Source organism: Notechis scutatus, chromosome 4, assembly GCF_049901735.1.
Source record: "Notechis scutatus isolate UNSWTSFEM ecotype Mainland chromosome 4, rNotScu1.2, whole genome shotgun sequence".
Taxonomy (NCBI): Eukaryota; Metazoa; Chordata; class Lepidosauria; order Squamata; family Elapidae; genus Notechis; species Notechis scutatus.
Window position 1 is genome coordinate 69,749,660 of NC_142012.1, and position 25,039 is coordinate 69,774,698.

At 41.5% G+C, this 25,039-nt stretch overlaps 1 protein-coding gene across 2 annotated transcripts in view; it reads left to right on the top strand.

Annotated features, from left to right (window-relative positions):
• The first annotated feature begins 15,630 nt into the window (after positions 1–15,630).
• The window catches only part of LOC113417460 (gamma-aminobutyric acid receptor subunit alpha-2), a 162,929-nt gene continuing 153,520 nt past the window's right edge, over positions 15,631–25,039 (top strand). Inside the window, exons 1-3 of one of the 2 annotated variants that reach the window (XM_087963702.1) lie at positions 15,631–16,264; positions 17,078–17,171; positions 21,437–21,552. In XM_087963702.1, coding sequence (XP_087819828.1) covers positions 17,128–17,171; positions 21,437–21,552 — 160 coding nt within the window. In that variant the 5' untranslated portion in view covers positions 15,631–16,264; positions 17,078–17,127. Of the gene's footprint in view, positions 16,265–16,393; positions 16,601–17,077; positions 17,172–21,436; positions 21,553–25,039 lie in introns of those variants that run through there. The other variant, XM_087963703.1, reaches the window with a different exon arrangement.

Below are 25,039 nucleotides of genomic sequence, written 5' to 3' on the forward strand. Positions count from 1 at the left end.
GAAAATGTGAGCAGACAAAAAAAGAGCAAAAATCCCTTCCCACACTTATAAAATACATTTAAAATAGATTTGAAAAAGTATATGTTAAACTTTTCATATCAGAGATGAACAGATTTGCTCTGAAAATGAGTCAAAATAAGTCAAAATGATAGCTATTATTTGTACTACAAATAGGTTTGATTTGAATGTACTACATATATCCTTTCCCCAATTATATAATGGATACTAGCAATGTCGTCTATTATTGCTGCTCATGCTATGGTAGATCATTCCATGTTGATGTCTTTTGTATTCTTTGTAGGAATCTTTTATTGACTCCCTATTCTTGTTTCTTCCACCAACCTGTCCACATGAAATGTAATTTAAAATTTTAGTAATGCAAATGAATTTATGAGCTATACTTATATAGGTAATTCTTGACTTATAATGGTTCATTTAGTGACCATTCAAAGTTACAACAGCACTGAAAAAGTGACTTATGACAGTTTTTCACACTTATGAATATTGCAGCATGACCCTATGTTTTCTGTATCTTGTACAGAGGTGGATTCATAAACTGTACAGATGCAGAGAGATAACTCAACAAGATGTCCATAACAAAGAACATTTATTGGTTCATCAGGTATCCTCATAATTCACGTTTGTGACAAAGTTCTTCTTTTATGACCAATCCTTTGCATATCTGCCTTGTAGGTAAAAGGTGGTTATCTCATAACCCATCTCGTAGAGATAGAAAGCAGCTGCCATGAGTTAGAGAATTCAGGCAAAAGTGAGGAAAACTCCCCCAACACCTCAAGGGTCAAACTAGTGACCAATCAGGATTACAGATGTGGTCACGTGACATGAACTGCATTTCCCAGGATACCTTTAACTACATTTACCATGATGCATTCCCTTAAGGGAGCAACTCACAATTCCTAAGTAACTATCCAATTCCCATAGACTGGCTGGGACAGCACACTACGGTCATGTGATGAAAATTGACAACTGACTAATGTTTATGGTAGTGACAATGTCCTGGAGTCATGTGATCATCTTTGCAACCTTCTGACAAGCAAAGTCAATGGAAAAAACAGATTCATTTAACAACTGTGTTAACTGCAGTGATTCACTTAACAACTGTGGCAAGAAAGATCATAAAATGGGGCAAAACTTGCTTAACAAATGTCTTGCTTAACAACATAAATTTTGAACTCAATTGTGATCTTAAGTCAAGGATTACCTGTGGTTAATAATAATAATAATAATAATAATAATAATAATAATAATAATAATAATAATAATAATAATAATAATAATAATAATAATAATAATAATAATACTTTATTTGCGGTCTCAGACCAAAACACAAGTACAACAAAAGAAGAACATGGGAAAATTAATCATGAACAGCCTGTGGTCAGTAAAAGCAGAAGTGGGCTGCTGCCAGTTCGCACCAATTCGGGCATACCGGTTGGTGAGATTCTGTGCAGTTTGGCAAACCAGCAAATCCCATCACTGGCTGGCCCCACCAACTTCACCCTACCCCCTATCTCACCTTGTCTGTCTTGGCCAGTGGCTAGAGTCATGCCCCTGCCCAGCTACTCTTTGGCTCCTTCACTCGTGGCCCAGCTGATCTCCATGTGTCACCCGCTCTGCTCACTATGGCTGCCTATGAAGGTGAGATGCTCGACCAAAGGGCCGCCTTGGGGTGGCCTTTGCACCAGCAAAAAGTGGCAGCTGCAGGCTTCTCACGCTGAAAAAGAGCAGTGGCTGCAGGCTTTCCAAAAAGAAAAAGATAGCCGGCAGCTGCAGGCCAGTGTCTCAGGGAGGGGTCATGTGCCCAGCTGCACCAACAGAGGCCACAAGTAGCCACCTGCCATTTCCTGCTGCAAAAGCCTTTTTAAAAACCCTGATTGTTTGGCAGCAAGACCCAGCAAGTGATGAGGTGTCGGAGAATCACCGTTGCTGTTGCTGCACAAAGGTAACTCTAAGGCTCCAGTCACTGCCACTTTGGCCTGCCTGCCATGAGTGACGTCAAGTTAGCCATGCCCATTCAGTCACATGACACCCCCCCCCAGCCATGCTCACCCAGTCTTTAGGACCAACTGGTTGTTAAATTAGTTGGAGCCCACCACTGAGTAAAAGGTTTTAAATAGCAGTGCATCTTACAATGCAGATAGCGCCAGTGATCTCAAGGACATAAAAGATTTACAGAGGGAACTTTCCAGCATTATAAACATTAGATTATGTTTCAGCTTCCAAGAGGTTGGTGGGAGGAGCTGCTGGCTGCTTGTGAAGAAGCAGAAGGTGAGTACAAAGGAGAAAGACAGTTTGAATTGCTTCCATTGCATTTCAAATTCCAAGAGGTTGGTGGGAGGAGCTGCTGGCTGCTTGTGAAGAGGCAGAGGGTGAGTACAAAGGAGAAAGATAGTGGCCCGTGACTAACAGCGCATGAATCATATAACTATAAACCAAAAATACCAATAATACATTTAGGGTTAGTGCGCTGGAGATTGTGATTTTATTTTATTTCAAAATGACTGGCTTAGTTCACTGTAATACTTGCTTTACAGCTGTCTTTTGCAGTACTCTTTTCAAATTTGGATATTGTCCTCTTTGTAAAAAAACTTACCAGTCTACATGGACAGATTACCTATCTAGAATATCTATTCTGTGCTCTCCAAGCAGAAATTAGGTGCCCAATCCAGCCATCTATTGAGCTGCCATGCTACCAGCCCCCACTACCACAAAGATCCTACAGGAAAAAGGGCAGTATGGACAACCGTGGGATCTGGCAGGGTGAGAGCTGTGGACCATAAACACAAAGCTTTTGCTGTGTCCCAGCATAACTGATACAGTGCCCTTGCTGATCTTAATAGGGACATTAATGAGTATGGAACAGTAAATAATAAAGCAAAGCAGACTTTCAGCTGCATTTCCTCTTATCAAAATTATTTAAGGCCACTTCTTTTTAGGAGTATGCTTAAATATACATCCATTCACCAGTAGATGGCGCCTTCAACTTAAAAATCAGCATTAAGAATCTGCTTTCAAAAATTAAGTTTTTTCTCATTAATTTAGACAAGTTATCCAATAAACAGTCAGTTATCCAGCACTTTGGTGCCCATTCAAAGTTCTGTCAATAATATTTATACTTTCAGTTTTTCTGTGTTCTATAGCTTTAGGGTATAATTTTCTCTATCCCTCTTTGATCACTTCTTAAAAGTATTCCAAAGAGTCACTTTCATGGATTAATTTTTTTGTGGGAAAATCCTTGATAAAAGTTAAAAATCACCTCACCCAGTTCCTATCACTGTCTACACTCATCACTCCAGCACATTCTTAAGTTGCTTCAGCTGCCCCAGCTTCATGGCGGCCATGTTGATCACCTCACCTTCATCTTCAGCAAAGAGGGAAGAAACCCTGTGTCCAGCAGGAGAGCTGCTGCTCTCTACAACCAGCAGAATGCCCCTCCTTGTTTGTCACGCCTGATCACGCCGTGACATCAACCGAAAGTCCATTATTAACTGTTTTAAGTACAGTGGTGAACTAGCTTTTGAGAATGAAGTTTTATTAAGCAGTTACATCTGGAATACCCTTTTATGCCTTTGGTCTTCCTTATGCATCAAAAGACATGATATTCTATTCTAATCAAATGAAGAGAATTGGTGACCGCAAAAAAGAATGCAATGTGAAAAATCTAGACCCAGGGCTTAAACTACCACTCTTACTATCATTTGTTTGTGCTGTTATGATTTTATAATATTTTGAATATGAGTATCTGAAAGTTAATTTTTTAATTTGTCCAGGAGCAAAAGCAGAGGCTCCAGATCCCTTCCTTAGTGGAATGGATTGAATAGCTTCAATGTACAGTATTTGACCCTTCACCCGTAAGGCACTAGACAAGGCGCATCAAGCCCATAAAAGACAAGCTGACAAAAGCGCAAAACTGAAAGTGTTCCAAGTAGGGAACAGGGTCTTTCTATCGTCAAAGTACTTATACAGACCACCCAGAAATCAAAGAAATTGGGGCCCAAGTGTGTAGGTCTTTTCCCCATTACGATTGTAAATCTGGTCACAGTACAGCTAGAGCTGCTCAAAACCCTTAGGCGGATCCACCCTGTGTTTCATGTTAACGTGTTGAAACCTGAGCATGTATCTCCTCTTCGGCCAGGCCAACCTGCCCTTCCAATTCCTCTTCTCATCAAAAGTGAACAACACTTTGAGGTCAAAGAGATCCTGGATTCCAGGAAGCAGAGGGGGGAAAGTACAGTACTTGGTGGCTTGGAAACATTTCCATCCCTCACAGTCTGAATGAATGAATGCTCGGGATGTCAGGGGCCCTAAGCTCCTACAATGGTTTCACACTAAATATCCTGACAAGCCGTAATGTTATTTTGGTCCCATGTATGGTAGATTGATTCTATCCTGTCTATTTTGTCTAATGTTTTTCCTTAGGGATAATGCCTCTACTGCAGGAAGGCCGAATGTCAGCAGGATCTCCAGCCTGGGTGATGCTTGCTTGCTGTCATAGTAATGGCAAGGGGAATGGCATGTCATTGGGATTTGGGAAGTGTGCCGGTGTGAGGAATACCCATGTGAACTAAAACGAAGATTTGCTCTCAAGAATTACTGTGCTGCTGAATGTGTTCTGACCAAGGCTTCCGAGACTGTAATTAAGCACACGCTTAGTTAAAACAACTCTTGTTTATTTCAATGCTGGAAATTTGGTTCATTCCCAGCCTGTAATGAGTCCTAAACAGCCCCTTGAGATAAGCACCCACCTTTCTCTTCTTTGAATTGCTGCCAACAACTAAAGTGCCAAATGAACTATAAAAAAACCAACCAAAGTACAAAGTCCACACAGAGCTTCAAGAATTAATCCAAACAGAATGATTTCCACAAGTCTTCTGCAGTGCAACTGTTCAGGAGTGTATTGTGTGAATTGTGTATTGTGTGAATCAGGCTACTCCACTATATATTTATTTCCATTCATTTATTAAGGACACCTTCATTGAATGCCCGGCTTCCAGGAATTATTTGACTTTTGTACTATTTGTATGGTCCAGTGGTGCATTTCATTTTTTTTTTACCACTGGTTCGGTGGCCTTGGTGGGTGCGCTTTGCAGGCGTGCACAAACTTTGCATGTGTGTGCATGCCAAATGCGCACTTTGCACAGGCACAGAGGTATTTTGACTCACCTCCTGCAATCCTGCACTTTCCCTGTTGTTTCAGCAGCTGCCGCGCAGCAATCTGCTGTGCCGCGCAAAGCAGCTGCACTTCAAAAGCAGGACATAAAGGTTAGTATGGGAACCTGGGTGGGCGGGTGAGCCCAACAGCACAGCGTCAGAGAGAACCGCTGCTCATCGGCACTACCGCACTCTTCGCTACTCATCGGCACTACCGCCTCGGCAGAACCAGGGCGAACTGGTAGAATACCACTGCTGGTATGGTCACTTATTTCTCTGTTATGCCAATTGAATGTATTTTTTATTCTGAGAGTATGTGGGTGGCTAATAGATACTTCTGTCCTAGTTCTTTGTTGCAAATATATGTCCTTTGATTCTTTAGCATAGTTGACATTCAGTCTGTCTTATTAAATGTAGCTACAACTTAGGCAGTTTCTCCTATAAATAGTGCTGATTCTTCTTTCTTGGTGGTTGGTCTGTAGTTGAAGATGATACACAACTATACTCCCATTTGTTAATCTTGAAAAGCTGAGAACACTGTCCTAGCTGAGTTGTCACAGATCCTGAAATAACATCAACAATCTCGCTCCTAATTCATGGAAAATAAAACATGGCAAAATGAGACAAAATGCTTCCATTACCCACCCCAGTTGCCTCCTCTCACTTCTAATTGTGTGCATTTGTGTGGTTGGATGCAAAATCATTTCAGCAGTTCCTATGTGGGAGAGTTGAAAATGAGCCACCTGCAGAGCACAGTATCCCCCTCCCCCAACAATTCTTTTCAAACACAACGCATCTGAAGCAGAAATAAATCAGTTCAGCTCTCAAACATAGCCCAAATCATGAAATCAAAGCCCAGAGCTATTTTATAATTGGTTCAAAGTCATACCACTGTATTATTTAGAGCAACATGTTTGTATTGGGTATAGTTAGGTAGGCATGTAAGTACATAGATAAATTGGTACACAAAGAGCTGTTCTTGTTCAATGTACATGATTACTCATAACTCAAAAGGAAGGGTAGCTGCATCTATCCAATCATATCTGAAGTCAAAAGAGTTAAGATGGTGGGCTTTATTATCAAAGTGACCAGTCTAATTTTTCTTACTCTCTGTTCTGCCCCCATCGGAGTCTGAATCTGCGGGGGAAGATGAGCTGGAACAAGAAATGCCAGACATGGAGAGGGTGGCTCTGTTGGCCTTGGAGGAAACTGGGGTAGGGCAGAGTCAGTCCAGGCAAGGTTTTTCTGAAGTAGTAAGGCCCGCAGGAAGGGAGGAACAGAGGCAAGAGGAACAGGAGGGACAAAGCTCAGCTGAGGACCTAGGACCACCCCCTGCTGATCCCAGGGCTTGGCGAGGGGAGAGATGCGATCAGCATAGATGGAGCAGTGTATGTGTAAGGAGAGTGCCCCACCCATCTTCACAAGGCTGGGGGGGATGAGACTTAAGGAGACACTATGGGGAGGGGCATTTGTCAGGAACAAACTCTTGAGTTTCTGAAGTGTGTATGCCGATGTTTGAACTGGCCAAGAGTCCTTGCATTCCTGTGGGCATTCTGGACTAACTACCGGGATCTTTTGTTACTTGAACTCCTTGATTTACCTTTGATTTGCCAAATATCTTTGGATTTCTTGCTGAGCAGCTTTGGTGGAGACAGCGCTGGGCTGGACTAATTGCAGCCAGAAGGTGCTTGAGGTTTGTGTGGGGTTTTGTTAACATTCTGCTCAAGACTTGCCAGAAACGTAGGAGCGCTTGGTTTGGAGCAATAACGGGGACAGTTTGAACTGCCAGCTGTTTATGTGATTCTTTGTACTGTGCCCTGGGTCATCATACTCTCCCTTCACTGATGTCCTTGTCCCTGCTTCTGTATCTGTAAATGTTCACTCCATTGTTTTCTGTTTTTTTTATTCCACTCATTTGGCTGAATATGCATACAGATATGCTATATTACAGGGCTGTCAAACTCATGGCCCGTGGCCTGGATATGTCATGTGCTGGCCACACCCACACCTAGTTTAGCAAAGGGATGGGGAAGTCATGATACGTCATGTGACGATGCTGTGATGATGCAAGTTTGACATTCCTGCTGGGTCATGTCAAATTTTTCAACTTTTAATTTCCAAGCATTGGGGTGCTCAAAAGTTGTGACATGCCTCGGGGATTGTAAAGATATTTTGGTTTCATTAATACCATTTAGATGTGCTTGCTAAATAACTCTATAAATATAATAACTTTTCAAACCAGCAATTCCCCAGTACCATCAAAGAAGTACATTATTCTGTGTGCAATGAGCTGGGTTGAAGGTACCTTCATCATCTCACTCCAGAGAAAGGCTCAAAAACAGAAAACCCGCTCAAGTGATCGCAGATAATCTGGTGTATTTCATGAAGAAGAAAGGCATTGACAAAAACTTGAAGGCCATTGGAGGAGATTCTATAAATGTTAATACTGCCTGTGAAGAGATCAAGCCAAAGCATCCACTCTGCTGGAGCTGATTGGCTGGTCTGAAAGTATACATGAGCCATCTTTGATATGCAAACTGACTACTGTGGAAATAAAGAAGTTCCTTGACGAACCAATGCAAGTACTACAGTGGCCTTGTCATGCTCAATCAATAGAGATATGTGAAACAGGACACAGAGGAGGCAAGCAGGGTGTATACACATGAAAAACGTGAGGGTTATATCAGAAGCCAAGAAGCAAGTTGGTGGCTGATGTTGAAGAATGAATCAGAACAAGACTTGATGAAATTCACTTAAACATTTTTGTAATTCAGATAATTGCTTTCTGATGTTAGTTTATGATTGCATGGAATATTTTTTGCTTAGCTAGATAAAATTTGTGCAGAAAAAAACTTTAATTTTCATAGCACAAGGTGTAATTTTGAGAAGATAAAGTTAACAGTATTTGTGGGGTATTTGATTAGTCGTGGATTTACCATACTAAGCTAAATGTTGTGCAATTGCAAAAATAATCGTAGATTTTAATTTGGTGTAGAAACAAATATATTTAGAATCCCGTCTGAAAAAAATTGCAAAAATTAATTTTCACCCCATTAAATGACATGCCCTAATTCTGTATTACAAAACTAATAGAGAAAGCAAGTAGTATAATAACATACAGCAGTATAATTTACAGCAGATCTCTGAAAATATAGCAACAATTAGTTTTAAAGGTATGGACCCAAGCCTGAATCTCTCCATCACTTCCATGTATCTGATTTCAGTACATATTAAATTTTGCTCAAATTTTCTGAATAATGAAAGTAGGGAAAATGTTACCAAACTGTATAATAAAAGACAAACCCTTTCAAATAATGTTCAACAGTAGGATAAAGAATATCACTATGGCGCTGTGCCTAAAGTTTATGCATTATTGACATGGTCAGAATTTTCCAAGAAATACTAAAATCCTTTTAGTAGGCTGCTCATAACATATTAACCCTTTCTATACTACCATTTTCCTAAGGTTATTTTTGTCTTCTTGCTCCAGTGTGGTTCCCAAGTATTTATTGTCCAAGTATCATTATGTTATTTTGGATACTAATCAATTTCAATTGACTTGCTTAGAGTTATCTGTTTTTTATTCCAATATAGCTCCTGGAACATGAGACGTTTTTCTCATGTGACATGAGAAAAATATTATTGGGAAAAGATATGGGAGGGATGGAAAGAACTTAAAGCTTTGGTGAACTTATATTTGCAGAAAGTCTGGTAGAAAATTCTGAAATAAAAACTCAATTACCTATCAGGCCAAATAATGTAATATAAATGCACTTGGAGATTTATGCAGAGTAATAGCATTATGTGGTACTCAAAACCAAACATCTTGTTTCAGCAAGACCTGTTTGTTTCTAGAAATAAGGGAAGGCTTGGTTGAGCCTTGCTGGATGATGATGTAATGAAAGGGCTTTGGCAATTCCTATAGCTCGACCTGGAGATCTTTGTTATGTAAAATAGGCTGATCTAGGCCTTAATGGCCCACCCATTAATAAAGGTGGGAGTAAACTTCTGAGGTGAGTTTCTACTTCTCTTTTTAGGGGAAATATTCTGCCTTTTTAATATATCCTAAAATATTTCATTTTCCTAGGAGAGGGGTGGGTTTTAACTTCCAACAATCCCCTCCTTTTGCCAAAATATGTGGGTGGAACACACGTTATTGGCAAAACATTAAAAATTGATCAGTTCAGGGAGACTTAATGGGTGCTGTTAATTTTTCTGGTGCAAAGAGGGAGGCACTAAAAAAAGAGGCAACAGAAAAGAATTCCTTCAGTGGCTCCCAAAAGCTTTCAACCATGAAGGTCTAGTAGCCTCAGAAAAGTTCTGGAATTTTTTTTTTTTTTTTTTACAGTATCCAATTTTTTATGCCAATTAATTTTCAGATGTCTGATGTACTTTTTGTGAGCTTACGGTCAAGTTGTGAGCACAAACCCCTACATTCTTCACAGCCATGGTTTGCCTTTAAATTACAGGCTGCCCATTTCCAAGGGATGGTTACTAAACCTGCCTAGCTCTTAGCTTCCAGGGTTTGTGAGGCCAAATTGAGGTTAGCCAGTGTGCAATCCAAGCTATTGAATATTTTTAAAATTACACACAATGAGCCCTGGGACACCTACTCATGAGACCACCAGTGCAACATATACTGCTTTACTGGGCAGCATCATTTGTGAGTCACAGTCTGGGCTTGTGTTTTGTGTTTCTTTTCTGCTATCTCTTCAAGTGAGGGAATTGCCTGAGGGGAATGCCCCCTCCCCCATGGGATTAACAGGGAGATATGACTGGGCCTTAGTGCCACAGAGCGGCAAAACACACACACACACACAAAGGGAAGCTAGCAGCAGCTTTAGAAGTAGGTGAAGGGGATAACCTCTGTCTAATTCTGAATGGTGTGTCTCTCTGTGTGTGCTTGTGTATGCACCTACTTTTACCTACTTTTACAATACAAACATGCTGGACAATTTTCCCTGCCACCAGGCAGAAGTCCAAGGTGTCCAGAATTTGCTGGGACAGTCACTCTCAAATACAATCCTTATATGATTATACATTAGACTGATTACAATGTAAATGATACAAGAAAGCAAACATTACAATGAATTTCACATTACAATGAATTTCCACCCTCCCCCCATAATATTTCTGTCTTCTGGGGATTGAAAAGAGTCTTGTAGTCTTTTACTGGTCCATCTAAGGGTCCTTTCCTTCATGTCTCTGGGTGGCATAGACTTGGCCTGGTAGTATGGGTGGTCAATCAGGCTTGGGAAGGTCTGCTCCATTCTGGTTGCTGTGATAACTTTCAGTGGAGGACTGGATCCAAGCCCAATTCTTTGGCTCCGATGAATTGAATGTCTCCTCTGGGGGCAGCATCTGTTTCCACATGTTGCAGGGCTGAAAGACATAAGAACAAGGTCCCCTCTCCCCTTGGCTGATAATTCTATCAGGAAAGGCATTGTAAAAGGATTAGAGATTGGTGGAGTAGATAGCTTGCAGGCAGGGGGAAACAACAACAACAACACATCAGTTAAACTAAGCAGTGAATATGTAGTCCTATTTTTTCTTCTTCCATGTTAGGTAACAGAAATAAGAAGTTACTGGCAATTTTATTACATTATCTAAAAGAAGTGTTGCAAGAAACCTGACCCTGTTAACATAAGGGAATATAGATACATTTAAACAGCAATCTATTTCTCAATATTTGGGTGGTGTGGATGCTCCGTTATTTGTACTATGTTTCTCCAACAATACAGCCTCCACCAATAGGAAGGCCCAGCATGATTTCTAGGCAGGAGGTGAAATTAAGCCCCGCCCCCAAAATTTAGGCCTATTTAACCCATGCGTTTCCCCATTTCTCACATCGTTCGTTAAAACTACACGAGGTGAAGAGAAATGGGGGGGGGAGGGGAAAACTTGCCTTTAGGAGCACCTTGCAGGTAGCCTAGGCTAGAATACCCCAATCTACTACTGAGAGAACATCAGCCGATAGAAGCTCCCCGAAGGCAGGGTCACCAGCCACTTCTATCGGCCGGTAGAAGTGGCCTCAGGGTTTTATGTTTTGTTTGTTTATGTTTGCTTTTAAAAATCACTAAAATTTTCAAAAAAAAGAAAGAGAAGTGGCCTCAGGGCGAGCGCCCACACACACTCCCCTCGCCACGAAGCCATTTCTATCGGACGATGGAAGCTCCCCAAAGGCAGAGTCACCAGCTATTTGTATTGGCCAATGGAAGCTCCCCAAAGGCAAAGTCACCAGCCGCTTCTATCGGCTGTTAGAAGCGGCCTCGGGGCAAGCGCCCACGCGCATTCCCCTCACCATGAAGCCGTTTCTATAGGCCAATGGAAGCTCCCCAAAGGCAGAGTCACCAGCCGCTTCTATCGGCCGGTAGAAGTGGCTTTATGGCGAGGGGAGTGTGCGTGGAGCGCTTGCCCTGAGGCCACTTCTACTGGCCAATAGAAGCAGCTGGTGACTCTGCCTTTGGGGAGCTTCCATCGGCCGATAGAAACGGCTTCATGGCGAGGGAATGCACATGGGGCGCTCCTGTCAGGAGCACTCTGGGCAGCAACACCTCGCCCTGAAGCGGCTGGTGACTCTGCCTTCGGGGAGCTTCCATCAGCCAATAGAAACAGCTTTGTGGCGAGGGGAGTGTGTGTGGGTGCTTGCCACGAGGGTGCTTCTCCTGGCAGACAGATTTCCTCCCCCCCCCACACCCCCACCTAGAGCGCCCCATGCGCACTCACCTCTCCATGATGCCGCTTCTACCCGCCGATAGAAGCGGCTGGTGACTCTGCCTTCGGGGAACTTCCATCGGCCGATAGAAGCAGCCTTGTGGAGAGGTGAGTGCGCATGGGGCGCTCTAGGTTGGGGTGCATGTGGGGGAGGAAATTAAGTCACCCCCGAAAAGATGTCCTAGCCGTTTTTTCGGGGCTCAAAAAAAAATAAGACCCAGCCTTATTTTATGAGAAACACGGTAGTAATGAGCTTTTCCAGACTTACCATGTAATTAAGTTATTCAAAGCTTTCTTACATGTTCTGAGTTTTTTTCAGTGCCATTGCCCAGTGTGCAACTATATACCATAGCTATTTAAAAAGCTACACTTAAACTTATGTGGAATGGAGGAATCTAGTGGGAAAAAGTGAAATCTTTGCTATTGCAAACTTCAGGCTGGTTGTTACTCAAAACAAAGTGGACAAATATTTATCATCACTGTGCTGTCCAGCCAGTTATAGTTAAGGGGAATTGGCATAGTTAGTTAGAAATTGAGAGCTGTCCCCTTAAGGGAATGCATCATGGTAAATATAGTTAAGGTATCCTGGGAAAAGTAGTCCTTGTCATGTGGCCACATCTGTAATCCTGATTGGTCACTGAATTGACCTTTGGTGGGTTCAGGGAGGTTTCTTCTCTCTTGCCTGACCCAAGCTCCATGCTAGCATCTCTATTCCTGCTTCTACGATATGGGATGAAAGGGATAAGAGATAACCATCTTTTTACCCAGAAAGACAGATATGCAAAGAATTGGACATTGAGAAGAATCTCGTCATAACTGTGTGTTATTTTGAGGATGCCTGATGAACCAATAAAAAGACTCTGTATGGATGCTTTGTGGAGTTATCTATCTGCCTTTATACATTCAGTCAGCAATTATAGAGGACAGAATAATCACCTTGTCTCTAATAAATAAAATTGCTTTTTGAAAAATTCCTATCTCTTTGACCCTGTCCATACACCTGCCTGATTGTTGTTCCTCCTCTTTGCCATCAACATTTTTTTTTCTGCTCCATATGCTGTAACAGATGATGTTTTAAACCTGGCACTTCTATCTGTGATTTTTTTTGAAGACATTTGCTGTTTATTTTTTCTAGCTAATATGATCCTTTAGAAGGTAGAATAATATTACCTTCATTACATTCCTTGTTATCATTTCTATGGCCTTCCTATATTGGTCAAGGTCATGCTCTATACCAACACATTTACTGTATGTCCTTTTTCAATTCCAAACACTTCCACTCAACCCACCCACTCCAACTTCTGTCTCAGCTTTGAGGCTTCTCTCCTTGGTGATAACCAAGCAAATCAAATCAACATTTTAACTGTGATTAATTTCTGTGTTCCTGAGATAAAGATTTGCTTGTTCCTGAGATAAAGCATGCTTAATGCTCTTACATCAGAAATGGGTAACAAAAGTTATGCAAATATATGGTTCTTGTATTCACTATCATATTGCCATGTTTTATTTATGAGCACTTAGTGTCAGTTCTCTGGGGGTTATGATCAGGGTGGGATTCAAATTTCTTAACAAAAGGTTCTGTGGGTGTGGCTTGGTGGTCATGTGACTGGGTGGGCATGGCTTGTATGTAAATATTATAAATATTTATGTAAATATTGACTTTTTTTTATAAAGAAAGAGCAACTTTTACCCAAAAACAGTCAAAGCAGGCAGGCAGACTGAGTTGCTCACAGAATCACAGATTCACTTATCTGCAATTGGCTACCTGAGTCTGCACTGAAAAGCTTCAGTCCTAAGGAAGGTTCGGCTCTGCTTTTAGATTAGCTAGAAAGCAAGAAATCCAAACCAGGCAAGTTGGATGGCTCGCATGCCAGGTAAGGAGTGAATGGGCGGGGAGGGGCGGGGCCAGCCAATGGAGCCATTTGCCGGTTCTCTGAACTGTGGACAATCATAACACATGTGTGTGCAGCGTTGGCAAGAAATTATTAGCTGTGCTGCTGATGTGTGTTTGAAAATCCTCGTTTCCTACTTTTTCAACCTCAGCTCTGCCGCGCAAAACAGCTGAGGAGGGAAAAGCAGGGAATAAAGGACAGCCTGAAGCCCAGGCAGGCAGGTGGGCCTGGTTCGGCGTCAGTTGCTCTTCGCAACTACAGGTTCTATAAAACCGGGCCGAACTGGTAGTATTCCACCCCTGGTTATATGTTATGGAGAAAGTTATTACTTTTGAAAGGAAGAGATAAAGAGTATATTCACCCTGTGGAATCACATGGGTGGTTTTATCAGAGAAGAGTTAATAACAGCAGGGGCCAAGAAATTTCAATGTTTTGTTTTCTTCCTTCCTCCCAATGTTATTTTTTTTCCTGAGCTTATAGGCCAGTGGCGGCTAACCTTTTTGGGCTCCTGTGCCCAAAATTGTGTGCATAGCATGCCAGCACCCAGAATGCAATGTGCGGGCCCCCCTCCCCACGCCCCTGCGCATGCAACCCTTTTCCCCTGACCTGCACTGCACCTCACAGCTGATTTTTCAGCTGGTTCATCAATTCTGGTATTACAGGAAGTGATGAAATGGGCCTATAATTCATCCTGAAAAGCCTCTGGGAGGCCAAAAAAGGCTTCAAACCAACTGGGGAAAAAAAAATCAGCTGTGAGGTGCGCGCACATGTGCAGGTGAGGTAAATTTGCCCTAGGTTTGCCATCATGGTTGTAGGCTGTTTCAAATATGGGCATTCTGGGCATTAAGCATGAGTTATGAATGCACATTGGTATTTTGCAACATTCTCTAACTTTACAACATGCTGTGTAGGACTTGGTATCCAGTGAGAAGGCGAAGAAAATCTGTACGTCACAGGGGAAGCAAGGGCGGAGAATGAGGTGGCAGGGGGCTGAAGGAGTCTCTCTGCCTGAACATGGTTCTGACCAAGTGAAATATTAAAATAAGCCCAAAGCCTCTGTCCTCCTTAGGTCCAGGGGTTTTGTAGTCTTTCTAGACGCCGATACTGCTGGAGAGGCGGCCAAGAAAATAGCGTTCCAGCAGCCCCCTTCTTCCTCCCACCCGCCCATTCCTCTGCAAACTTCTGGAGCACGTTTTCACGGAGGGTGTGCAGGGGCCTCCGGGCACCGTCTGGCACTGCAGCAAACCTGTTCGGATTTCAATGGGGAAGCATCCTTAAAAGCCCACCAGCCGCCGCCGCCCCCACACCCAGCGTGGGTTGCAGGTGAAGCGGCTGCTGCTGCTGCTGCTTATCCCGGGCCTCTTAACTGAAAGAGAGCGGGAGGAGGAGGAAGAACGGCGGGCTACCACCCGTCTCCCCCATCCAACCGCTCTTCCCCGAGAAGAAGCCGCGGCTCGTCTCAAACTAAACCGCCGCCGCGCTTTTTATGGGCAACGCAAGGCTTGCATCTTATTGGAGACAACAGCCACGCAAGGGGCGAGGGGGGAGGCAGTCCTAAGTCGCCAGCCTTATTCGCACAGCCCAGAAAATAAGAGGCGGTGGGCAGGCGGGGGGGATTTGGGGAAGAGAAGACCAGGAGAACGAAGATTTCCCCCCTCCCGCCTCACACACACACATAAACACACGTGCATATACACACACGCGCGCGAAGCAGCGGCGTCGGCGGGCAGCAAAGCCTCGCAGCCCACGGATAGGTGTCGGGCGAAGGGAAGAGCGTCGTCGGGATCCTCCGCGCTAGGACCCAGCGAAACAAAGGCGGCGCCTCCGGGTCCCCCCCTTTTTTTTTTGCCCTGCGGAGCTCTGACTGCAGCAGCAGCAGCAGCGCGCGCCATCGCCGGGGCGGCAAGCAGGCACCAAGCGGCGGGCGGGTCTCTCTCTCCTCTCTTCTGCGGTTTCCTGGAACCGCAGATTGGGAGAAGGAGCGCGTGCCTCTACCCGGGGGCGTTTGCATGCCTGCCTGCCTGCCTGTCCTCGGCTCGCTGGAGTGCGCCTTAATGCCGGCGCCCCTCCTCCTCCTCCTCCTCCTTCCCTCTCCCGCCCCGTAAGACTAAGCCCCTCACGCGGACGGACGGCTGCCGCCGCTGCTCGCCTGCGCCTGCCTACCTCACGCTCGGGTTTCCCCCTCCTCTTCCCGCGCGCGGCCGGGCTTTCCGTAGGATTGCCGTGTGTGGGGCGGCTTGGTGCCGGTGCTGCAGTCGTCTTTCCGCCGCCGCCCCCCCCTCTCTCTCCCCCGGCAAACCTCCCAAGTTTCCCCGTTCTCGAGCTTCCTTTTCTCTCCCGGCAAGATTTCTTCAGCCTCACCAAGTCCTCCTCCTCCTCCTCTTCCTCATTATTATCGTCATCACCGCCACCACCATCATCCTCTCCACTCACCCCCCCTCCCCTTCTTTTGGAAGCTCCTTTGAGCGCCTCCGGGTACTCCCAAGGTAGGCTCCTCACCTCCACCCACCCACCCCTTCCCCTCTTGTCTCCTCCACCCATGGAAAAAACTCCAGAGTGAGTGGCTTTTTTGTGTTGGATCTGCGCAAAAACCGGGGGGGGGGGAGGAGGGGGGGAGAAGAGATGCTAGCCAGTCTCGACGTGGATGTGTTTGTGCAAAAAAGAGGATTCCTTGAACCTTCCCTCACCTCTCAAGATAATAGGAGCCTCCTGTTTTGAGTAGATCCTTTTTAAAAAAAAAAGATGATGCAAGTTTGTGCTGCGCTGTGGCTGTGACTGTTGTTATTTATGAAGTGCATATCCCGTCTTCGTGAACGTGACAGGTATTGTCTTCAAACAGCTGTCAAACATGGTTAACATTTGGAAGATGTGAACTGCATTGGATTACAGGGATGTCTGTAATACCCCCCCCCCCCCCTTCTTCTTTACCACCTCCACTTCCTCCTCTTCTATCTCCCTTATATATTTTGGAAAATATATAAAACTTAGAGTAAATGTATAAATACCAGTGGTGAAGTGTTGAATTCATTTACTGGATAGGGAAAAGTCTGGAATCTTTTTATGTTACAGAGAAAGGGGGAGAGAAAACAATATTATTTGCATCTGTGTATGTGTCACTTGCATTGCATGTTCGAGCAAGGTATTATCTCAGTGGAGGATGGCAATATAATAAGTTACTCACCGGGAGAAAAAGTGCTTCTGAGACCCCAAGATTTAAAGTCCTTCTTGAAGTGATGGTAGTTGAATTGAACTGAAAGCATCAATAAGTAGATATAAGCTAAGTATCCTGTCCTTTTCAGCCTTTAGGTTTTGCAAAACAGCTGCTTCCAAGAGGAAGAAAATACCCTACATGATGCAGTGGCTTCTCATTTTCTTGATATGCTTTTCTGCAAGGTGAGAGGAAATTTGGATTTTGTATCAGCAATATCAAGGAATATATTGTTTTCTGGGGGTTGGTTTTTGTAAATGGCATATATACATATATATATACACTACAGAATACAGAAGCCTGATGATGGCAGATGAGATTCTGCCGAAACGTTGCTACAACTTTAAAAGCACAACTACAATGACGTGGGAAAATACCCGAACAAAGCTGAATACCATACATGTAAGTACCCGCGAAAACTTAAGAAAACATACACACATATATATATACATATACATATATATTCATACACACACACACACACACACACACACACACACATTCCTAACATGAGCTTTCTAATTGTATGCAGAACAAGTCAAGTAAAGGAAGAAGTTATGGGGATGGTAAAATACTAGTAAACTTATAGTAGATCAGTCCTTCTAAATGTCAAACGACATTTGTCATGTTTATCCTAAAATAAAACTAATAAAATTAGTTTAGGAGTTGTTTTTCTGTTTCTGTATTCTTTTACGTTTTGCAATGATTTTGGGAGTCATTCTGCTATCTCTTCATTATCCCAAGTCTGTCCACACAGAGAATAAGATTTTTCTAAAGTTCAGAAACAAGACAAAATAGGGAAAGTAGTGAGATTATGTATACGGACAGTATTTTGGTCAAGATAATAGAGTGGACTTGTTTAATCTTGTAAACCTCTAGGTGGAGATAGCATACAATCCCATTATCCCATAAAATAAAACAATGATATGAATTACTAATCAACTTTTCTGACTGCTGAATAAACGGCAGTTCTAAAATAACAGAATAATTAGAGCACAACTTAAAGATGTTCATTAAATTGTCACCTGACCTCATTATTCAATGCATCCAGTTAATAGTGATTTGTCACTACATTTTTGCTTGTAGATTCAAATCTAGATTGCACTATCATCCTAGCTAATGCATTTGGATATTTGTTTTCCTCAAATCTTTGAACTTCAAAGTTTATTGTAAAAAATAGATTTGGGGCTAAATAATTGGCTACATATTTTTGTAGCCAGAATGAAGAAGTGCTTTCAATTTTATGCACCTAGCAAAGATACTGCAGTATGAGTTTGGCCATAGAGGGCCTGATATTTCTATCTTTACTCAAGTGAATAAGTCACATTGCTGTCAAGGAATCAGCATAAATAACAGAAAATGATTCCTGTTTGTCCATTTTTCTGAATTAGACTCAATGATACTCATTACATTTTGGGTACTAATTTGTCTATGGAAGAGACCTTCATTGGATACTTCCACAAAACGTATGTTTTTACACAATATGCATGCATTAACAATACTATTTAGAATACGTTTCAAGTAACCTGTGGCAAATAATTTTAGATGACTGCATAGAGATGGTAAAACAATATTAATGTTATTTTAATGTGATTCTGTTATTTGAAATGTGTATGTTAAGAGGTGCTTTAGCTTTTCAGTAGTAGTCTCAGCCAGGCAGCAGAAGCATATTGGATTTTATTATTGCTTTTAGTAAAAGGAAAGGAGGGAGCTAAGTGATTTATTGTTGTTGTTATTTTATTTTCCATACATCTTTAAAGTCGTTCTGCATATAATGTTTCTTATTTTAGGAAATCAATATATGACTTTCACTAAAAACTGATTGTTGTTTTCAATTACTTACTGTTGTTGCTGCAAGAATTTTAATAGCAATAATGCCAATTCTCAGGGTTTTTTTAAAAAAAAAAGCTGAGTAGAACTCTTAACATTTGCTTTGTCATCCTGTATGTGCCCATTAATTACAAACATGGAGGACAATTCAACATATGGAATTCATCTATAGCTTGTGAACCATACAGTCCCTGAGTGAATACAGTAAAATTTTAGATGGTCCAATGTAAAAAAAATAAACATAGTCAACATCTTTGTACTGATTGTCCTTGAAGACATTCATTTGTACAGCACCAGTTGGGGAGTTCTGTATAATTCTTGTTTTCATAAATATCAGCATTGTACAATATTTTGGAGTGCTTTATGCACAGCTTTTCTTATGAGGAAAAATGATTCTGTTTCCAGCTCTACAAAGACCAGAAAATCATGTCCACCTCTTCTTTTAGGGGTTGTTACCAGCTACCTGTATTTGTGTAATTGATAGCAGTAAAACAGAAGGCAATATCTAGCTAGCTTTGGTACATCTTGAAAAAGCTAAGCAGGGTTGGGCCTAGTTAATACTTGGGTAGTAGACTGTCAGAAACCCTAGGTGTATAAGTTAGATTGAATTTTGAACAAATCCCAGAAGGAGGTCATGGCGAGCCAATTTTGTGCTGTTGCCACAGAAGCTACATGGATGTGCCCATGTAAGTCACAAGAGTCAGCCTTGACTTTGAATAATTGTTACTTTTATTTTACATAAATATTGAAGCTATGCATGCCGGAAATGTTATTTGGAAAAAGGGCTTCAAACGTCACTCGAGCATGGTGGTACTTCTCTGCTATTTACTTTTTTAAAGCAGCAAATCTTCTTTTAAGGTTTCTTTGCAAGTCCTAAAAAAATGCAGAAGTTTAAAAAAAAGATGGGCTGCTTTAAGAATAAACATGCTCTGCCAACTCAAGATATGAAGCAGTTCTTTTGAATTGTGTCTGAAACTTAGGCAATTCTAATAAATATATCCCTTTAAACAGATGTAGGCTGCACTTACGTTAACAACCAGTTTGCTGGCTGTGAGCGCGCGCGCACACTAGCTTCGCTCGCACGCGCTGCTTGGGGTTGAAACGCAGCTTCAAACATGCAGGTAATCTACTCAGGCAGCTCCGGTGAGTACAGCAGGAGTGGCGTGGAACTCAGCTGGGTATCATAGGTGAGAGAAAGGAGCCAGAAAGTTAGTTATATATGGAAAGGATAGTGCAGGGGCAGGTGGGCGGGCCCAGCCAGTGATAAAAGCTACTGGTTCGCCCGAACCGGTGCAAAAAGGTAGCAGCCCACCACTGCCTTTAAAAGTTGGTTTTATTCTCAGTGTGTGGATGGTTTGAATGTGATGGGCTATTTCAAGTGATGGGTGAGTTTCTCCAGGATTGCCATGTAATTAACTTTTTAAAAAGTCTTCTTTTTGCAATCTGTTTTGAAAAAGCAGTGCCACCTGCTCAGTGCACATGCAGAGCTTTTAAAGAAGGGTTCTAGTTAGCCTCCCTTTTGTTTCAATACATTTTTTTAAAGGAGGGGAAAAGTTTGCTAAGAATGGCAGTGATTCAGGTAATAGCTGTGACTGAGCCTCACTAGAATTATTTATTATTATTTATTTATTTCATTTATTACAGCCACGCACTCCAAAAGACTCTGAATGACCTTCACATCAAAATATACAATTCAAATAATTAAAAACATAACAGCCTATTCTAAAAAAAGCAACTATTATTAAAATCAATAAAAATACAACACAGATACTACAAGATGACAACATTTAATTGAGAGGAGCTGAAGTATGCCTAAATATACTAAGAGGGCAAAAACAATTGGAGATACATAGTCCAGCAAATAATTAGGCCCTTTTCCTGGTAAGATTTGGTAGGCAGTAATGAACCTTTAACATTGAAAGCCTCACCCCACCTCTACTTAATATAATTTATATTAATATAAATGTTCACATAAATGTTCCGTAGCTACTGTTGCTTAGGCAAACTTGAGCCCAGTGGAATGGAAGCGTGACTAGCTATACTGCCATATTTCATATGCTTGAAATATGCTTAGTTTCATTGGTTCTGGGTTATATACATAGAAAAGAAACCCCTTCCTGGATTATATCCGCTTATATAAAGTAAAAACAAAGTCTCCCCGAAGTCAGATTTGATTCCTGGTGATCTCATGGACATGCTGTGCAATTTTCTTAACAAAAATATGGAAATGATTATCACTGTTTTTCTCCTGGGATTGCGTTTTCAAAATTCTAATCTTGGCTACAAGTTGAAGATTTCCTGGTGGTCTTCCATTCAAGTATTGACCATACCTAATCCACCTTAGCTTTTTTAACATCATGCAAGGTTACTGGTTACAGAGACAGAGTGGAAAAGGATGCATAATTTGAGTATTTAATATTGAGTAGAATTTACTGCAGGAAACAGCAGGAAATCAGAAACAGGAAAGTAACTGCTGTTATATTAGTATTAGATATATATATTAAAAGGTGATGTTAAATGAAAGGTCCCATATCTAAAAAGCTATTGATCATTACATATTCAAACCATAATGAATGTACATGGAGCATACTTAGTTTATTTTTTCCTCAATGTCTGTTAGATCAGCACTGGCTGACCCCAATGAAGATGAAGCAAAAAATAACATTACCATCTTCACAAGAATTCTAGACAGACTTCTGGATGGTTATGATAATCGTCTAAGACCTGGACTGGGAGGTAATGAATAATTTGATTCTGAAACAAACAAAAGATCCTACAATGTTGCTAGAACTCCAGGGTTTAATAATTCTGTTTACTAATGTTCTCCTAGTAGTAAAATTTCATGTAGAAATTTTAAGTCGTGGGTGAAATGTTGAGCATAGGTTTAAGAAAGTGGTTTCCAAATCTTTCATGTTTAAAATCACTTTTCAGTATTGATGGTATGAAGTTCTTGGATGAATAGTATTTTCTGTTTTATATTTTGGATTAATTTGGAACGTAATACTATATGTGATGCTAGTTAATCTGAGTATATATAAATTGCCCCAAGGGCCTGATGTGGTACTTTAATCCTATCATTTATTTTATTTATTTTATTTATTTGGTTTGTCAATTGCTTACAAGATAATAGGTATAAGTAAAAACATAGTTATGAATACATGGATACATATAAGAAAAATAAAAGAAACAATAGGACAGGGACAGTAGGCACGTTGGTGCGCTTATGCACGCCCCCTACAGACCACTTAGGAAAGGGGTGAGGTCAATAGTAGAAAGTCTAAGGTTAAAGTTTTTGGGGTTTGGGGAAGAAACCACAGAGTCAGGCAGAGTATTCCAGACATTGATCACTCTGTTGCTGAAGTTGTATTTCCTGCAATCAAGTTTGGTGCGATTAACCTTGAGTTTGTATCTATCATTTGCTCTTGTACTGTTATGGTTGAAGCTGAAGTATTCATTGACAGGTAGGACATTGCAATGTATGATTTTATATACTATACTTAGATCGGACCGAAGGCGGCGTAGTTCTAGGTTTTCTAAGTCTAGACTTTCAAGTCTGGTGGCATAAGGTATTCTGCAACAAGTAGAGGAGTGGAGAACTCTTCTTGTGAAATATTTCTGGACTTTCTCAACTGTGTTAAAATCAGATACATAATGTGGGTTCCAGACTGATAAGCTGTATTCGAGTATTGGTCTAGCAAATGTTTGGTATGCTCTAGTTAGTAGTATAATATTGCCAGAGAAAAAGCTACGTAAGATTAGGTTAACAACTCTTAATGCCTTTTTGGCTATGTAGTTACAGTGGGCTCTAGCACATAGATCATTAGAGATGAGTACTCCAAGGTCCTTGACAGAGTTTGGATCATCAACAAGGTCTTGACTAGATTGTGTAGTGCTTTTTCAACATTGTCTTCTGTAAAATCGATATGTATTAGATCATTGTAGTTGTCTGTGGTTGTCTGTGGTTCAACTAGGAAATACTGGGCATGATCCATTACTGTTTACAAATACTGAGCCAAAGAATGTGTTAAAGAGGTTGGCTTTAATGGTGTCATCATTGCAGTCTTTCCCATTAGGTCCTTTCAGGGGTGGGATGGACCTTGGGTGAGTCTTTTAGTTTGTTGTTTACAAAATTGTAGAAAGCGCGGGTGGAATTGGTGCGTAGAGGGTTTTCCTCTTGTTTAATGTGACAATTGGTGCATTCAGTCTTTATATGGTGGCATAAATTTTTGTATCGGCTTTTGAAGTTGGCAACGTGACCAGCTTTGTTTTTCCGCCAAAGTAATCTCTTTTTGGATTGAAGCTTCCTTATTGTTATGGGTAATATGTTTTTTCTGGTTTTTGGAGTTGTTATTGGTACATATAGTTTGATGACTCTTTTGACTTCAAATAAAAATATGTTGTAATGGTCTTCAACAGTATTGCATCCAGTGAATAGAAATTGCCAATCAAGGGATGAGAGATCGTTGTCGATAAGATCATAGTTGCCTTTTTTGAAGTTATAATTGGGGATTACATCTTTGTGTTGATTTTTGTGTGGATGTATGTTGAGACAAAAGTCAATCATTGTGGTCACTGTTGGAAAAAGGTTCTTTAATTTGTATTCCGTAAATTGAATTCAAACTATTGCAGAAGATGAGATCGAGGCAGTTGTTAAGTCTAGCATTGTTGGTTAGTAGTTGTTCCAGCCCTAGATTAGTTACAGCATTGTAGAAGGTTGCATGTATGGGTTCAGTTTTACATTCGTTTAGCGTCCAGTTAATATGAGGTAGATTGAAGTCACCAAGAAAGATAAAAGTGTGCGGGCAGGATGTTGCCTATGTTAGTAGTGAATTTAGCTTGTTTACATGTTCGATGTCATAATCAGGAGCTCTGTAATGCAGTAAGAATCGAAATGTAATATTTAAGGACAGTTCACAGACGATGGTCTCAGGAAGAGCAAGCTCTTTGGTAACTTGGATGTTTTTTAGATGTAAGGACTTTTTATAGAAGATAGCAACACCACCTCTTCTACGGATTCTACGGATATCAGGGAAAGAACTTTGACTATTAAGCAATCATTGAAATATTGGAAGTATTAATGAAAATTAATAGCTTCTTTGTCTGTATAACTAGTGTTAGAAGCACGATGTAGCACAATTAATATAAATTACTTCTGCTAGAACTATTAAAGAAAGTCAGAATGACTCATGTAGTCTATTTAAATACCTGCTTTTCATCCAGATCCCAGGTCTCTCCCTTTCTGCAGTTGATTTGGGAGTGAACTAAACTTATCTATCTCTGATCTGCCTTTCACTAGGGGAGACTTTTATTGCCAACCTAGGCAGGGAAATATTCTCTTTATATTACTACAAAATTTAACAAAGATTTGAAACAGAATTGCACAGTAAGTTGCTGAATACAAGGCTGTGATATCTGTGAGAAAATCCGTCAAAAAGAAAACAATTCCTGGCACACTGATCAAGAAGCAGAGCTTAGGGATAGAAAATTGGCTGTGTTTTGAACGAACTTTTTCTCCTCTTAGTCTCTTACAGAATCCCTTGAAATTTTTATGGACTTTTAGGATTTTATGAAATACAGTTTGAAAATATCCTTACGTAGCCTAAATGCTAAAGAAATATGGTGATTTGATACACGTATACAAGTGGTCCTCAATCTACAACAGTAATTGGGACCAAAATCTCTGTTGCTAAGCAAGGTGGTTGTTAAGTGAGTCAGGCCCATTTTTTTGTCTCAGTTGTTAAATCATTGTAATTATTAAGCAAATTCGGCTTCCTCCAATGGCTTTGCTTGTGGAAACTGTCTGGCAAGCTAATAAATGGTGATCATATGGCCCTAGAACCATGATGGCGAACCTATGGCACGCGTGCCACTGGTGGCACGCAGAGCCATTTGTGCCGGCATGCGAGCTGCAGGCAAACTTACCTCACTGCGCATGTGCGTGCCTCAAAGCTGATTTTCGGCTGGTTTGAGGCCTTTTTCGCCCTCCCAAAGGCTTGAGGAAGGCTTCTTCAGGCTTCAGCAAGCTTTGTATGCCGAAAACTAGCCCCGTTTCGTCACTTCCAGTATTTCCGGAAAAACAGGAAGTGACCAAACAGGGCTAGTTTTCGGCCTACAAAGCTTGCTGAAGCCTGTAGAAGCCTTCCTCAAGCCTTTGGGAGGGCAAAAAAGGCCTCAAACCAGCCGAAAATCAGCTTTGAAGCGCAGTGCAGGTAAGGGGGCGGTG